The following is a 16990-nucleotide window of genomic DNA, read 5'->3' as shown; positions in this document are numbered from 1 at the left end:
ATTTGAATATTTTTGAAAATTTTTTAAAACACAAATCTTTTAGTGGTCCCTGGCATTAAAATATTTACAGATGGGTGTCAAATACATATTCATTTGGGGGTCCTAGACTCGAATATGTTTGAGGAACACTGGTTTAAACAACATCAGGAAGGAAGCCCAAATAAGCAACTAAACTTACACTTTAGAAACAAGCCCCCAAAAAAACTCAACCAGCGACTGACCAATATTTACAAGCAAATGTACAGAAAAATAAGCCATAATTCCCTTATAATAAGCGGACATGGCAACACTGCTCACTGGCGTCTGCTGTTGCGACAAAACCCGTCACTTATCTAATTTTGTGACCCCCCCGGAAGTCGCTGCCGCTGTGCTGAATCTGCCAAGTAAAAAAGCGACATCTAGCGTCGCAGCATTCGATAGGCCATCGATTTCGGTGAGACACAGGATCATGTGTTTGCGAAACACTCCCTTCCTCGACTAGTTTCTTCCTCGTCTTGCTCAATATTCAAGACGTTATGCACACATGAATGTAATAGACATTTTCATACAGTCAGCATGAACACAGAACCAAACACATAATATAAAACACAAATATATATCAAGTTATTAAAATTGTATTTTATTGTCATAAAATACTACACCACACTTGAAAATGTGAGTTGTAATATCTGCAATGAACTGTTGGACAAATTAATAAAGAGCCAACTAAAGAAAACAGTCTCGTAGAGTAGACAACACTAGGAACTGCAGTTTTTAAAGGTGTCTAACGTACAATAAGCACATATCAATATACAAAAATCACTGAAGTAGGACTCCCTCAAGGTATGGGTGTATACTTTCAGAAGGTTAGAGAAAAAGCTCTGTAGGACAGGTTGGTGAATACATCTATGTGATCACTGCTGCCTCCCACAGTCAGCACCTGAAAGACAAACACAGCCTTCTGTTACTTCGACTTAGTCATATTTGGTCCATTGTAAAAGATCACACTTGTTAACTCCTTAAACCCTCTATACTTAGTAAACTGGACATGAGTTGTCTCTGTACTTGGTGCGCTTTTTTCCCCCCTTCACCAAATCTCTTCTTAGATCTGCCAAAAGAGGCAGATCTACAAGCTCACAATGCATCTCCCCCAGAATGGGGATAATAGGGTTTAACCACATGAACCCTAGCATCCCTATTCTGGTGCAAACATTCAGCGAAAATAGCAGATCGGCTATTTTCGGTGAAGAGATTATTGGTATAGAGGGAAAAAAGGAGGACGCCTAGTATAGTCCCTCTGGGAGACACCGGTCAATAAAGTATATAGGGTTTAAGTGGTTAAAAGCCCAATTTGAACTAATGTAAGTACAAAGGATGGCCTAAACATTCATTACAATTGGACAGGCTTGCAGTATGAGACTGCTGGTGGTCTGTTTGAGAAGGCATGTGAATAGGGGTGGTTCTTAGCCTGACACTCCGCCTGCATTTTCATTTCGTTTCACTCCATTATTCAGTCTGAAAGCCCTCTCAGTGTAGCCGTTTTCTGAGATGGGGGGGGCGTGGCCAAAGTGGGACTCTTTAGCGATTGATTCATACTGGATTAACCCAGAAATACTGGATTAACCGAGAAAACCCTGCCTTCTACAGCGTCACCAGACCCTGAATGCGAGGCTAGCGATTTCAGGGGCTGGAGCCAGGCTAGGTGGTTCTGAGATGGTAGACTAGACTTCACTGGTGAAACTCCTGAAGGTGTTGTGGGCCTAAATTGATGAAGCATAATCTGATGGGTGGTGCCCAAATCAACAAATTCTGTTTCTCACCCACCTCGCTAACTCACAGTAAAATCCTCAGTGTTCATTTAACTCAAAGGGTGTACAAATGGTCAGACATTTTTGTTTGGTCGGTGTCTTTCAACCTGGTGTCCCTATTTTGGGAATGTGGGCGAAAATGTAGGCGAAAATTGTCAAACATAAAAAATAGCCGATCTACAAGCTCACAGCTTGTAGATCGTCTGCCACGCAACACAGTTGCACCATAAAGTATAAAACATCACAAATTCTACCTAGACACACTAAAACAGCAGGAAATCATTCACAGCATGTCTGTTGGGTTAACATCTCACCCTGTGTTCTGTGCTGTTGGAGTTGAGTGCTAGTGTATTGAGGGAGTGGGGCGTACAGGGGATCTGGGCTTTGATGTCTCCTCCCAGCAGGCAGTGGGAGACGCACTGGCCTTCACCCACCGTCAGGATCTACGCCACCGGACAGAGGGATGAAACAAATGTCAGAAAGAAGGTAACGCTGAAGATAAGGTTTAACAATAAATCCATGCACTGTCATCGCAAATTAAAAAAAGCTGCACATACCAGGCTAGAACAGGGAATGGCATCGATGCACAGCCATACACACACACGCACACAAAAAGACAAGACACGCACACTCTCGGATCTCACCATGTCTTGGTAGAAGGTTGCTTGTCGCTGACAGCCTGACAGAGGGAAGACAGACGTGGGGGACATGGAGCGGAGGTGCCAGAGAGACAAGGACGGACCTCCTCCACACAACTGGAGACAACAGAGACACACCAAGATTCATTCAGCCGAATTTTTTTTCTCAGAGAACACATTGTGTTTTTTTCAATGGCACAAAGATTACAAATGAACACCTATACAACTCCAAGAAAGAAAGGAAACAGAGAGAAGACAAGCAAAGTTTCTAATAAAGCAGGCGGTGTGCTGCACTGTAGTTGTCTCTAGGTTTGATGTTTACCTGGTTTACCTAGTTAGTTTGTAGCACTGCATTTGTACTACCTACCTACCCTGTTGTTTGTCGACAAGCGTTAATGCCATATACTCTTCTTGCAGCTGTAAGTCGCTCTAGATAAGAAGAGTGTGTACTAAATGCCTAAAACGTAAATTGACTGAGAGCAACGAGTGCCTCTGTAAGTCTTATGGGCATTAGGTGGAAACCAAGGTCTGTTTTGATGCAAGAAACCAAGCTCTACAGTATATTGTCATTTGTCAATATGGCTTCCTCTGTATATAGGGGAAAAAAAGAATTTCACCCACTTCTTTACACCAGTAAACCTGTGATGTGACAATAAAGCTTATTCTGAAACGCATAAAATGCCCCTCCAAAAAGTGTGTATTTCGTTTGTTCTGCGCTCAATTTTTTTGTGTATCAAAGGCACGGTCAAGGTTATCAATTCCCATTTCAACAAGAAGCAAAGCAGTTTAAGATGTTATCTGCATAAATGTGGTAATTACAGTCTTGGAATCTTTACAAATTCAATAAACTATAGTGGACCCCAATCTAGTAACCAGAGCTTCTAGCAACACGATGGGGAAGCTCTGACAACTTTTCACTTTGAAGGTTTTCAGATTTTTCTGAATTTGCCAATCACAAAAGGCATTAGGAAATGGTTCAACTTCCTACCATTACTTGATTTCCGGTTAGTCACTGCTTGCAATGCAAAGTCGGCATATGTGAGTAATTACAATTCATTCACTTTAATACCAAATCTATAGCTTTTACTTTTGTTGTCAACTAAATCTACTGATTTCCTTCCTTCCACTCATTGCTATGTCTGCAGTAAGAGTCCATATTATGCATTTCTAGCCCACTTAGTACAAGTGTAGGAGGTGGTCTTGTGTACTGCTGTGCTGTCACCTGTTGAGTATAATTCACTGCCAGATTGTTCAATGTGATCAAATGAGGCTTATAGTCTCTTGTGTACCCACACACAAGATACACACAAAAGAAAACTCAAACCTTGAATTCTACTCTACTCTACTGTTCCAATGTGTTGAAATCAGATGAACTGTCCCTGCATCAAAGAATTGCCACCATGTAAGTATATATGCAGAAATTATATACCAATGTCACAGCAAATTCTTGTATAGCTTCTAGTTAGCTACAGTACTAAATGTATCGAGAGCTTCTTGGATTAACCACGAACAAACACTTGAGTGGACAGTGGACACGATACATTTTCTGGGAACAGGGAACATGAAGAAATGAAACAAGGAAATGGGGCGAGTGAGTCATAACACCATCTTGCATCTTGCAGAGACAAAATCTTGCGTCCATTCTTAAATACCTCAGGGCTTTCTAAAGGGTGAGGCCCGCCGGAACTAGAGAAATGATAACCATTTCAGTAGCATGTTTCAAAGAGAGAGCAATTCTTGACAAGTCTGGGCAATGTTCACAGTCCAATTGCAGAAAGACGACGTGTACAATAGGAGGGTGTGTGTATAGTATGTGGTTTCTTACCATCCAGTCAGAGTCTGTGGTGAGGCAGCTGATCCATTTGCCGTACTGAGGGCGGGCACAGCTCTATCTCACCATCAGGAGGTGACGTGAAGGAGAGAGATGGAATAAGATTTTGGTTTAAATTCCTGATGCCAGGTTGTTGTTCTTTAAATAGCAATTACATAAATGTATACATAATGCAGTAATGCTTCAACAGTTTAATTTATTGGTACACAAATTGTTGCACACTCAGGGCGGGACCAATTCTGTACTGAACATCTCAATCCAGGTCCGAAAACATTAGAGCTACAATCCGGGACTTACTTTTTTTTATAAACAAAACATTATTTTGTACCAATCTGTATAGTAGAGTATGTTAATACAATATAACTAGCACATCTGCAGTGGTTGGAGGTGGTCAACCTACTCTTCCATTGAAGACATTTAGACCCTGGAGTACGATAAGGACACCTATTGGTTGGCAATGTCAATAAAGTTATTTGAAGCAGAGGAATTGTTGTGATTACTGAGGGTCTATACTTGGTCCCCCTCCTTTTTTTCTCCTCTAAAGTTTAAACAAATCTCTTTGACGAAAAAAGCAGATCTACAAGCTCACAACGCGTTTTGGCAAAGGAATTTGGTGTAGAGTGAACCAGTGTACCAAGTATGGTTGCAACTCAGGTCCGTTTCAATGAGAATAGAGAGTTTGTGGTTACATTGTTGACACCGTTAGAACATTTCATGACCCACTTTTGCGTCTCGACATACTGGCTGAGAAACTCTGTTCCTGAGGGCTGAATGGACAACCTAGCTAATGTGAGACATGCCAAAAATAAAGTCTTGCTAGCACTGAGTGAAAAATGCCACTCTATTTTTTTAGTTTTCTCTGAAAGGGTACAGTATGCCATCTTTTACCTTTTTATGAACTTATATTTTAGAAAATATAACTACACTTGTTTGCGCAGCCTTTTGTCAGTGTTCTTTTCTTCTTTTCATTTGAACTGTTATTTGTCTTAAAACGGTTTCATAATTGATACATGTCTGATTTATTACATCTTTGCGTCTTGCATTCAAAATTTTCATCACCAAGATGCAGACTGTCAACCAGCATAACATGTTGCACATTCTAGCAGCCTGTTCACCAATACAAGCTACATAACATCTCTCATATTTTCAGAGAGTATCTTATCGTTACATTTCTAATGCTTCAGAGTGATCTAATGATGTAAACTAAAGGGTGGGGGAAAGGGGGGGGGCACAGTACAGTTAATAATTGCACAACTTTTAATATCTTTACTAGACAATTCAACCCAATTCATGTTTAATTGATCATATTTAAATACGAAACAGGAACCCATGTCTTACCTCATACTTATAAACTTCAATGCAGTGTACAGATTGGTTCGTCCTGGAGTCTAGAATTACAGCAAGAATTTAGTTTTTTAACCCATTAAGACCAGGAACGAATCTGTGTCATTTTAAGATTTCTTTGGCTATTCAAAAATAGCAGATCTACAAGCTCATAGTGCCGCGCTATGAGCTTGTATATCTGCTATTTTTGAATAGCCAAAGAAATCTTAAAATGACACAGATGCGTTGCCGGTCTTAATGGGTTAATCACAAGTCACGTGAGCCTGAAGTCAACTGTATGGGATGACGGTACGATGGCCGTGCGAGGCCGTCACTCACCCCAGATCCTGACGGCGCCGTCCTCGCCTCCTGACAGTATCTCTCCTTCCCTCTCTCTCAGTCCCAGACAGTGGATGTAGTCTGTGTGACCCTGGAGGACGGACTAGCGACAGAAGACACAGGCAATAGTTAAATGTAATCCAAAAAAATTAGACTCATCTATATGTTAGAATATGTTAATACATTATAACTGGCACATCTGCAGTGTTTGGAGGTGGCCTCCCCACTCTTTCATTGAGAAATGTAGGACAACTACTGGTTCACAAAGCTCTGCCTGAAGCTCAATATATCCCAAATATATCCCCTGTCCAAGGGGCGATTGCTTCTTGGATGAGTGTCTCTTCCCACACAGGGGACCAGGATTGTATCTTTAAAACACAATTCCCCTAAATGTAATGAGTCAAGAGGTGTTATTAGTTCTGATGATATTTAATCCATTGTTTGTTGTTTAATGTTTATCTTTCACTTAATTTTTTGGGGCACGCTCTCTGTGAAGTTTCCATCATTGTAAATGGTTCCTGCATCTAATACTGTTTTATGTTATATTATTGTAATCAGTAACGGCTGGATCGGCTTCACCAGCACATGTTGGTACATTGGACCATAAAAATGCATCAACACAAACACACAGTAAAATCCTGAGTGTTAATTTAACTCTAAGAGTGTACGAAGTGCAACCAAATCACCCATAATGGTCATTCCATTTGTACACTCTTAGAGTTAAATTAAACGTCATGATTTTACAGTGCAAAGAGAGATTTATATTATTTGTCAGGAAAAGAAGTGTCATACCTTGAAGGTACCGTGCTCCAGGTCCATGATGTGAATGTTGTTGTCTCCTCCGCCAACAACCAAACTGTTGTCCTGAGATGCACACAAAGGCAAGAGGCTTAACTCTATAACTGCCAAAGACGTTTATAAACGTCTTTGAGAAATTAGCTGTTGCCTGCCAAAGACGTTTAAAAACGTCATTAAAAAAAAAAAAAAAAAAAACTTTTTTCAAAAAAGAAAAGATTCTAAAAAGATTCTCTAATTATTTAGTATTGACACCTTTTCGATATTCCAAACGAATAAGGAGATAACAATTTCCAAAGATTTGCTGCTCCATCCACTTCAATGTTAAAATTGAAACGGACAAACAATTCACAATGTTTTTTGGTTTGAAACTACTGGTTTTGAGCTATTTTCAAACATCAAACAACACATGACAACAAGGTCAAATTGACCTCGTTGACATTTGTGAAACCACACCTGAATCTCATCTGTGATTAGAAATTTTCTGGGGATCAATCATACTTGAGAAAAATATTTTGTGGCTATGCGAAAAGGTACCAAAATCGGTCAAAACCCTGGCAGAGGCTACAGACTGTTCTGAAAAAACTCTGGCAGGGTAAAGAAAAACCTCTTTTAGCATCTACACAAATAAGAGTGTTAACAGCAACACACAACCAGAGCAAAAGTGATTTGAGCCGACCAACATAGCTATCCCCAGAGACAAGCGCATTCACTAGTGGAGCTATAACTATATAAATGAGTTAAATTAATTTAGGGTTCATGTGGTTACTACTGTATACTAACAGTACTTAAAGGGATATTTCACTTTCAAGCTTGTTTTGGGTCATTTTAACGTCTACTCTGCCCCCCCCCCCACCCCCTCACGTAATAGAAGGACAATACCAGTCACCAGAACCAAGGACGGGTGTGTTCAATGAATCTGTCATGGTTAAAATGGAGTTTGAAGTTACAATGTATTTGTGTAGGAAGGGGGGGGGGGGGGGTCTGATAAAATGAATCTAAAAATATCTAAAAATACTGAATCAAGCAACTTAAAAACTGCCAGGGGAAACTGGGGGGGAACTTGCCTCCCCAGTCGCCCCCGGTGGCCTGAAACCCTGCCTGTTAGAGTATACTCACTGTGGGGTTGATAATCATGGCATTAATCTCCGGGATCTCCAGGCTGGATCTGAAAGCAAAACAAAGACCCTATTTATGGTCTGCATACCCTTAAAGCCCACACACACACACATGCGGACGCGGACACACACAGTTCAAGAAACACACTTGGTTTAAGTTAACACTGTCAACAAAGACACCATGCACGCACATGCTGAAATGCACATGTGCACACACAACACACACGTTGTTTCACTCTCTCACACACACACACACACACACACACACACACACACACACACACACACACACACACACACACACACACACACACACACACACACACACACACACACACACACACACACACACACACACACACACACACACACACACACACACACACACACACACACACAGAGTTGTCTCTCACTTGTAGTTGGGCCTGCGAGTCCAAACCGCTTTGGTATTCTGTGTGAAAAGGCACAAATAGAAAACATGTCAGATTATCATCTCTGAAAATAAAGGTGCTGTAAGTGATATATACCATATATATATTTATTTGTTTAGTTTGTAGTTAAAATAAGTGTTAAATAGCTCTATATTCCTATAGTAATCATTGCTACTGTATAATGTGTTTGTTCAGTAACAGGATCTCCCTGTCTCTCCAGCTCTTAAGTAAACAGTAAATACATTTTCAAGTCTGGATACAAATTTCATCCAATCAGGAGAGATGACTCAGAGGATTCAGGGTACAGGATAAGTTAAGTGAAACTGGAAATTATGAAACATTAAATGACAGACAAACTGGAACACGAGTTGGTAAATGATCTTTCAAACTCTCCTGATTGGATGAAATTTGTAACCCACCTGAAAATGTATTTGTTTGTTTACTACACAGCTGGAGACACAGGGAGACTCCTGTTACTGAACAAACACGCTTTAACTTTTTAACAAAACAAACAAAAAACGGTCTAGTTTTAGACAGTGTACCTTCTTAATGAGTTCAGCCCAGCTCCAGGCGCTGACCTCACCGTTTCCAGCACTGAGGAGCTGAGAGTCGGTGGAGAGCAGAGAGAACACTGGCCCCTCATGAGCTGAGGACAGATGAAAAATACAACACCACGTCAGAAGGAATACTCCACCACAGCTAAAACCTGTGGTGTTGAAGAAATTGCACACTGACATGGGCATTGTAGCTGCTGGGATCTATCACATGTATCACAACAAGTGCCCCGTTCGAGTTGGTCTGTAATATTGACTATTTATTTACACCTTCAACCCAACAAGGGAGGATATGAGTATATCCTTGTCATCGTCGACCACTTTGCGGTTTTACCGTGACACTCTTGAGCTATGGTGTCAGGTAGCTCGCTAATTTCAAACAGCGTTGGCCTAGAATGCTGAATGAGTCAGAATGACTCAAAAGATCACACACATTCATTGCAAACACTTGCACATGTGTGCACACACACACACACACGCGCACGCGCACACGCACACGCACACGCACACACACACACACACACACACACACACACACACACACACACACACACACACACACACACACACACACGTATAATGCATAAAGCATGGATGTGGCCCCAGCAGGATATGAATTGAACACGTCTGTGAATAGCACTGGATACAATCAACTAACTGTTCTTACCCAGGATTCCCCCAAAGGACCTTTGTAATAAAATGATGAACACAATGAAACATTAAAGTTGACCTTTGTTGCATAGTGGGAATGTGCACTGCAGGATCTTGTGTCCCAATCACATTATTCAGAATTCACTTTGACCAAATAGTTAACGCAATAGATAAGTAACACATTGCATAATATTGCTTTCATGGGTAACCAAACCAAGTAATAAAATGCATTACTTAATTACATTTTATAATGTTATTACAGTTACCATGTCAAATATCATTTTGCCACATATGGGAAACAAAATAGAGAATAAAAGCTATGTTCAAACATACAATGGATCAAATAGCTCATAGGAATAGACTATGTGACAACCAGGAATAGTTTGGTGACCACTGGAGAGACATTCGACAGCCGGAATGTAGACGGCATCGGGGGGCAGTATGGGTTAGTGCCCAAGCCTGTGTCTTCCGTGAGGAAGAAGCCCAACAAATCCACGGTGAGGCCTTTAAGGAGGGCCATTCAAGTAAGCCGCAAGTGGAGCCTGCAGTACCACCACCGCCCAAGAAACCATCACGCCAGAATGAAATGTTTGGAGCGGGGGAGTCTGGTGCAACACTCAGGTCCTGGACCTGGTGAGACGGAGGAGGAGCCCGGCCAGGAGGCCATCCACAGAGCCTAGTCCCTCCACGTGCCAGAACCCCTCCTCTCCCCCAGTACCGGCAGAGTAGTTCCGGAGAAGCGGATTGAGTGGCCCTGTCTTACCCTAAGAGGACTGACCGTGGGTAGCTACTGGGACGTACAGTAAGTCGGGGCTTGATCAACCCCGGCATGTGATGATTTTCTGTTGTAATAGAAACATTGTACTTTTGGTAGGGCTAATCATAATGAACATTATTTAGGTCAATATTGAGATAATTATTTAACATGATTACTCATTGTTTTTGGAATCATCGTGCATTTATTGAAAATATGTCTTTTATACAGTCTTGAACTTTTGAAAAAAGAAAAAAAAGCATATTGAAGCCCTGTAAGGGAGAAACGTTGTTCAGAACTTGATGAAGCCCTGTATGGTGAAACATTGTTCACTTTTGGTTAAAATAAATAAGACAGGAGAGCAATTTATCGTGTGCGGAAATTCTTTTTTTCTTCACTTGATTATTTTTGGGTCCAGTACTGGGGGGATGTGCACATCCTACCTTCTTTCAATTGTCTTGACTTTTCTCAGTTTTTGCAACCTTATTGTTTGGTCATACACCACTTCGTATTTGAATTGATTTTAAATCGATTTGTTTGATTAACAATTGCACCCCTAGTGTCCTGCTCTACAGATGGGAGACATATGGAGACATGGACATCAAATATATATGTGCCAATCTATTCCAGGCAGTAGGTTCAAATAGCTTACACTGCTAATACAATACTGACTAACCTGTGAATGTTATGATGGGTTTTTGACTCAGTTCAGTAGCATCTGGGCTGAGAGCTGAGGAGAGGCTGGAAAGAGAGACAGAGAGAGAGAGAGGGAGAGAGAGAGAGAGATTACAAACAGAGCAAGTCTTCAATCTGTAAATACTCACTCAAAACAGAGCAGACACAGATAATTTTTTTGGGACAATTATCTTGCACATTTCCTATACATACTGTATTGTACAGATTTGGACTGTATCTTGCCCAGAAATGCTACATTTGTACAATTCAACACATAGTATTTAAACGTTTTGCACTACTATGTATATACTTGGCCAGCGTTCTCCTGCATGTATATCCTGTTTATCTCTGCTGTCGGGCAACTCCATTTTACAGGAAATGACAAAAACAAAACAAAAAGTTAGAGTGGAGGTTTTATTCATCATTGATAAGAACAGCTAAAATGTAGCTACTAAATGGACCTCACAATGAGGTTGGAGGTCAAAAGGGGGTGGAGCCTGGCCTCAGCAAAATCAGCTAACTCCACCCCCCTTGGGTGGAGTTAGCTGGTTTAGCAGAAAGTTTGAGGATCTAATGGAGTTAGCTGGTTTTGTCAGAAGCACTTTTTAATACTTTTCATTGGTTCAATATTGTTTTAATCAACACACAGACGTAAAGGGTGTTCAATAGCACTGATTTATGGAAAGAAATGCAAAAGCGGACAAATGTTAGCTGGTTTCTTCCCGACAGCAACGATATTCTAGTGTAGACAGTACTAAAGTGTCATATTGATATTGTTTTTCTGCACACAGACTTTACACTTTATTGTTTGCTTATTAGTCTGGTAGAGTATGTCACGCCAATATTTCAAACACCTATTTAATCTCTTCATGTCCTTAAAAGTCAAAGCTGTTTTCACTATTACTGTGTTTCTTCATGTCCAGAAGATGAAGCATTTATTTCACATTTTCATATTTCACATTTGGGCCCATAATAAGTCAGTCAATTAAATAATGAACCTGAAGAGAGCTATTTCTCCATAGTTGTTGCCCGCTGCCAGGTAGCGACCACATGGAGAGAAGCTCTGGGAGAAGACGGACATGTGGAGATGCTGCATGGATGGAGAAGAACAGAATGATTGGAACAACACAGGTCTGGAGTGGGTACCAAGGAAGAGTGGGCACCTCTGTGTTAAATTGGCAATTTTTTTCCAAAATGTAAAAAAAAAAACGTTTTTAAGTAAAGTATACATGATTAGAACATGTTTAAACATTCGACAATTAAGGTGTAATATTTCTACAATTGCTACAAAATCTGTTTATCCAGTCATTGTGGGGCATAAACATTAAGATAAAATTAAGTCTGATAATGATGTACCGTGCATGTTCACATCATGTACACTTGACATGACTTAAGATATTAAAAAAATGTTATCCTGTAGCCCCTGTCATGTTTGTAACTCTTTGTATAAAACTATAAACAACAACAATCAAATGGATCTAAACCTATGTGAAACTCTTGAAGGCACAAATGGTAGATCTGTCACCTCCTCAGAGTTAAAACACCCAGGGTTGAGTCCATTTTATCACAATGGATCATCATGCATAACATTATGGTGCTGCTTGCAGAGGGTTGGCTAAAACTAGATCAATTTACATCAGAAAAGCATTTGAAATAGTTACCTCTATGGGACCCATTTTTCGACTCTTGTAGCGTTCTATCTGCCAATGCAAATGTGTGTTTACTACAATAACAACAACAACAACATAGACACGAGTTGAAGATCTACGAGCAAAAGTATTGTCCTTTTCAAATCGGTGAGGCGGTCGCGCAACTATGACATCATAGCTCAATGGTCGCATCCTGGGACGTCATCTCGCGTCACCAGAATTATCGCCTGTGGATGGTGTTGCCAGGTTTTGTGAGAGAAACAAGCAATCAGAAAAAAAGCCCAAAAGAAGCCACTTTAACCCCATTTGGAAAATAGCCGATCTTTGATTGATGATTGATTGATCTACAAGCTCACAACGCGTTGTTGATCTGCTATTTTCAAAGAAGATCTTGGGGAAAAAGTGAAACATGTATAATATTTTTTAGATGGGGGGTCCTTGGATAATAATTACATATTCATTTGGGGGTCCTTGATATGAAATATTTTAAAACCACTGGTTTCAACAACATTAGGAAGCAAGTCCAAAAAAGTAACTACACTTTAGAAACAAGCCCAAAAAACCGCAACTACCAATATTTACAAACAACTTTGCAGAAAAACAAGCCCAAAGTTGCTTAATAATAAACCGACATGGCAACCCTGCCTGTGGAAAGCCTGGTTTCTATTTACTACTCAATGCTCGGATCCGGCTTAAAGCCCGCCTACTGTATCCGGTCATTTGCACACACACATACATGCATATACCAAATCCGTATCCACTCTAGTAGTCCTAGACCGGATCAGTGAATAGATGCTAGTCTACCCTGGGAGTCGGAAGTCTTCTCGTGGCACACATGATGCCCGTGCATCTCCCTTCAGCATGTCTTCATTCTCATGGACGTCGTACGTGTGTCAACAAGCCGAAGTGACTGTCATGATCTCCTATGAATGACTTTACAACCACGATATGCATCTGTAAAGTTATAAATGATATACCGGTACTCTACTGTGAATAGTAGTAGTTTACCACGCATTTAAGCTAGCTGTAAAGTTTCTGTAGCTTGAGCCGCCATGGCTCATGTTAGCCATTTAGCTTAGCACCACGCTAACAACAACAACAACAAGTACCTGCAGGTAACTGCAAAAAGGGCTTGCGTTATCATCACCCACTAGAACGTATTGCAACATGGAGGTGGGTGACCGTGACTTCATGAACACCCCTCCCATGAAGACTGTCCGCTTTGGAGGCAGCGTGGTGGACACCCTGACCAAACACAAGCAGGGAGACTCCAGTGACTATGAGCTGCTGAAGCACCAGCTGGCTGATCCTGAGATAAAGGACGCCCAGATCATCAACTGGCTCCAGGAGTTCCGGGGCTGTGTGACCCTGCTCAGCAAGGACCACGAGCAGCTCATCTACACGGTGCTGAGGCTGCCATGGCTGGGACGCAGCCCGGCAGTGGTGGAGGAGTACCTGGCCTTCCTCAGCAACCTGGTCTCGGCTCAGACGGTCTACCTCCGCACCTGCCTCAAGATGGTGGTCTCCCACTTCACCCCCAAGAGAGTGACGGTCCACGAGGAAGGGGTGGACATCTCCGATTCGGACGACGAGAGCGAGGACCTGCCCAGGAACTTCGATCAGTGTCACCGGGCCCTGCAGCTCGTTGCCAGATATGTCCCGTCCACCAGCCACTTCCTGATGCCCATTCTCAACGACGGTTTCCCGTTTGTGAAGAAGTCCTCCAGAACCCTGGAATGTTACGTCCACAACCTCCTGAGATTAACCGTGTATCTCCCCTCCATCCGCCGAGACATACTGGAGCTCATCATTGGAAGGATGCTGAAACTGGACGTGAGCGCCCCACGGGCGGAGATAGAGGAGGTAGAGGAGAACGCCACACTGAAACACATAGAAGGAGAATGTGACGAAGAAGGACTCTTTGACATGGATGAGGACGACTTGTCAGCGTTCAAAGCCTCCGGGCCACCAGGTGGCGCCATGATGGCCCACCCAGTGGCCGAGAGGCTGGACACTCTCATGGCCGTGCTGTTGGCTTATATCAAGGACATCTGCCATGTCGACGGTATGCTGGAGGTGGAGAAGACAAAAGAACTGTACAGAGAGCTGACGAGTGTGTTTGACAAGCTCATCCTCCCCACGCACGCCTCCTCTCACGTCCAGTACGCTCTGTTCTACCTGTGCAGTTTCCGCGTGGCCCTGGCAGAGGCCTTTCTGGAGCACCTGTGGAAGTTTGTTCAGAGCCCCTCGCAGCCCGCAGTCCTGCGCCAGGCCGCCGCGGGATACATGGGCAGCTTCCTGGCCCGTGCAAAATTCCTTCCCGTGGCCACGGTGCGCGCCTGCCTGGACCTACTGGTCCCCTGGCTGCACCGCTACATCAACAGCCAGGACTGCGGCGGGCGGAGGGCGTACTGCGACGTGAGCCTGCACGGTCCTTTCTACAGTGCCTGCCAGGCGGTCTTCTACACCCTCATCTTCAGACACAGAGCCATGCTGGACGGTAACATGAAGAAAGGCCTGGAGTATCTGCAGAGCCTCAACCTGGAGCGCCTGGTGATGTGCCAATTAAACCCTCTTAAAGTCTGCCTGCCCGCCGTCACGAACATGTTCGCCGCCGTCACCCGGAAGTACCAGCTGGTGTTCTGCTACACCGTCATAGAGAAGAACAATCGCCACATGCTGCCGGTGGTTCGCAGCTCCAGGGGCGGCGACGGCGTCCACGCCAACACCAACCCGCTCGACAGCTTCTTCCCCTTTGACCCCTACCTGCTCAAGGTGTCGGGGAAGCTGATCGAGCCCTTCTACCAGGTGTGGGAGGAGCCCGCGGAAACGCAGCTCGATGAAACCGGCCGGAGGAGGAGGCGGCAGAGCTCTATGGAGGACGAGGACGATTTCCTGCACTGCGGGACGCCGAAGACCGAGAACGTTATGGGAATGACTCCCGGCTCCTATGAGTCACACCTCCGCAGCCCGGCCAGTGTTGGCTCGCCTCCCATCGCCTTCCTGCAGAGACCCTTCTGAATGTTGACTGTTCTGACATGGTCTAGCCTCACTGTTAACTCTTAAGGGTCTGTAACTCTGAGAGTATACAAATGGACGTTTTGGGACCCCAATCCGAATCCACACTGTAAAAATTGTATTTCATCACCATTTGAACACTAGTGTCCCTATTCTGGACCTACATAGTATGGGGAACATTCGGTGGAAATCGCAGCTCCATAAGCTCAACACATTGCATCGCAACGAGATAGGATGCATTGCGAGCTTGTGGATCTGCTGTTTTGGGCGAAGAAGTTTGATGTCAAGGGAAAAAAGGAGGGGGCCGAGGACAGACCTCTGAGGGACCTCGGTCAATAAAGTATAAAGGGTTTAAGTGTTTAAGTTAGAAACATTTTTTGACACATGCAGTTGTTTTAGAAGTTGAAAGAAAACAGACTGGTGTTTACATGTACCAATTAAAGAGAGCAGAAATCTAGCTGTGTTAACTGGGTTATGATTATCTTTATAATTTATTTTTAGCTGCAGGGCCCGGTGACACTGATCAAAGTTCCTGGGCAGGTCCTCACTCTCGTTGTCCGACTGCCACTTAATAAATCTTAGTACTGTCTCAATCAGCTAAAGATTAAGCCTGTTTTATACTTAGTTGTGCGACACAATGCGCATACAAGTATAAATCAGGCATTATATTGCCAGTGTTACCGTTCTACTTGAAGATATTGTATTACTGGCCCACATCTTTGATTCACTGTAAGGATTAAAGCATCATACTGCTGACAGTGTTAACTTGTCATGTGGACAATTCTTGTGTTTTATAGATTATGTTCCCATTGTGACAGTTCCTGTTATGGAAAGTAAATTAAGTACAGTCATTTTTTCACTTTACTGTACTTAAAGGGATAGTTCACCCAAAACATTACATTTTTTCTATCAATTAGTCACCCCATGGAGACTTGAATTCATGGATTTTTTTTTGTCGCATTCCTAAGCCAATAATTTGATGACCAGCGGACCGGTAGGCAGCCAACACAAAGGAGACTCTTTGTGTCTCCTACTGGAACCGCTGCCGGTCATCAAATTATTGGCTTAGGAATGCGACAACATTTTTTATCATGAATTCAAGTCTCCATGGGGTGACTAATCGATTTTAAAAAAGTCATTTTGCGGGAACTATCCCTTTAAGTACAAATGTTAGGTACTTTTACTTTACCCTGAGTATTTCCATTTTTTTTATACTTTATACTTACATATACACTACACTATACTTATACACTACATCGCAGAGAAACTAGTTACTTTGCACATTTAGATTATTAGATAATTATTTAAAAAACATACATTACCTGAAAAATCATGTATTATAAGTTAAGCAAACCGAGAGACATGTTAAGTAATTAAATTCATCCCGTCTTTACCAGCTGCAACATTAACATTAACGATGCATTAGT

At 42.5% G+C, this 16990-nt stretch overlaps 2 protein-coding genes across 2 annotated transcripts; one reads left to right on the top strand and one right to left on the bottom strand.

Annotated features, from left to right (window-relative positions):
• Nucleotides 1-664: 664 nt before the first annotated feature.
• Nucleotides 665-12698, bottom strand: thoc6 (THO complex 6). Its single transcript, XM_080446918.1, has 13 exons — nucleotides 12558-12698; nucleotides 11895-11986; nucleotides 10898-10962; nucleotides 8805-8908; nucleotides 8245-8282; nucleotides 7833-7881; nucleotides 6711-6782; nucleotides 5919-6021; nucleotides 5595-5644; nucleotides 4251-4313; nucleotides 2432-2542; nucleotides 2102-2230; nucleotides 665-919 (listed from the first exon to the last, which is right to left on the bottom strand). Exons 1-13 carry the CDS (start codon nucleotides 12570-12572, stop codon nucleotides 839-841), a joined length of 972 nt encoding a protein of 323 aa, XP_080303044.1. The 5' UTR covers nucleotides 12573-12698; the 3' UTR covers nucleotides 665-838.
• A 695-nt stretch (nucleotides 12699-13393) lies between these two features.
• Nucleotides 13394-16324, top strand: rrn3 (RRN3 homolog, RNA polymerase I transcription factor). The gene has a single exon (XM_080447391.1). The coding sequence runs from the start codon at nucleotides 13713-13715 to the stop codon at nucleotides 15564-15566; it is 1854 nt and encodes a 617-aa protein (XP_080303517.1). The 5' UTR covers nucleotides 13394-13712; the 3' UTR covers nucleotides 15567-16324.
• Nucleotides 16325-16990: the final 666 nt, after the last annotated feature.

Source organism: Gymnoscopelus braueri (genome assembly GCF_963280865.1).
Source record: "Gymnoscopelus braueri genome assembly, chromosome: 13".
NCBI classification, from domain to species: domain Eukaryota; kingdom Metazoa; phylum Chordata; class Actinopteri; order Myctophiformes; family Myctophidae; genus Gymnoscopelus; species Gymnoscopelus braueri.
This window is presented reverse-complemented; position numbering and strand designations above follow the sequence as displayed.

Coding starts and splice junctions, on each gene's coding strand:
- thoc6 (XM_080446918.1), bottom strand. Junction 10,963..11,894: donor GGAGAAATAGCTCTCTTCAG/GTTCATTATTTA, acceptor CTCTCTTTCCAG/CCTCTCCTCAGCTCTCAGCC. Junction 2,543..4,250: donor CCACAGACTCTGACTGGATG/GTAAGAAACCAC, acceptor TGTTGTCTCCAG/TTGTGTGGAGGAGGTCCGTC.
- rrn3 (XM_080447391.1), top strand. CDS start 13,713: ATGGAGGTGGGTGACCGTGACTTCATGAACACCCCTCCCATGAAGACT.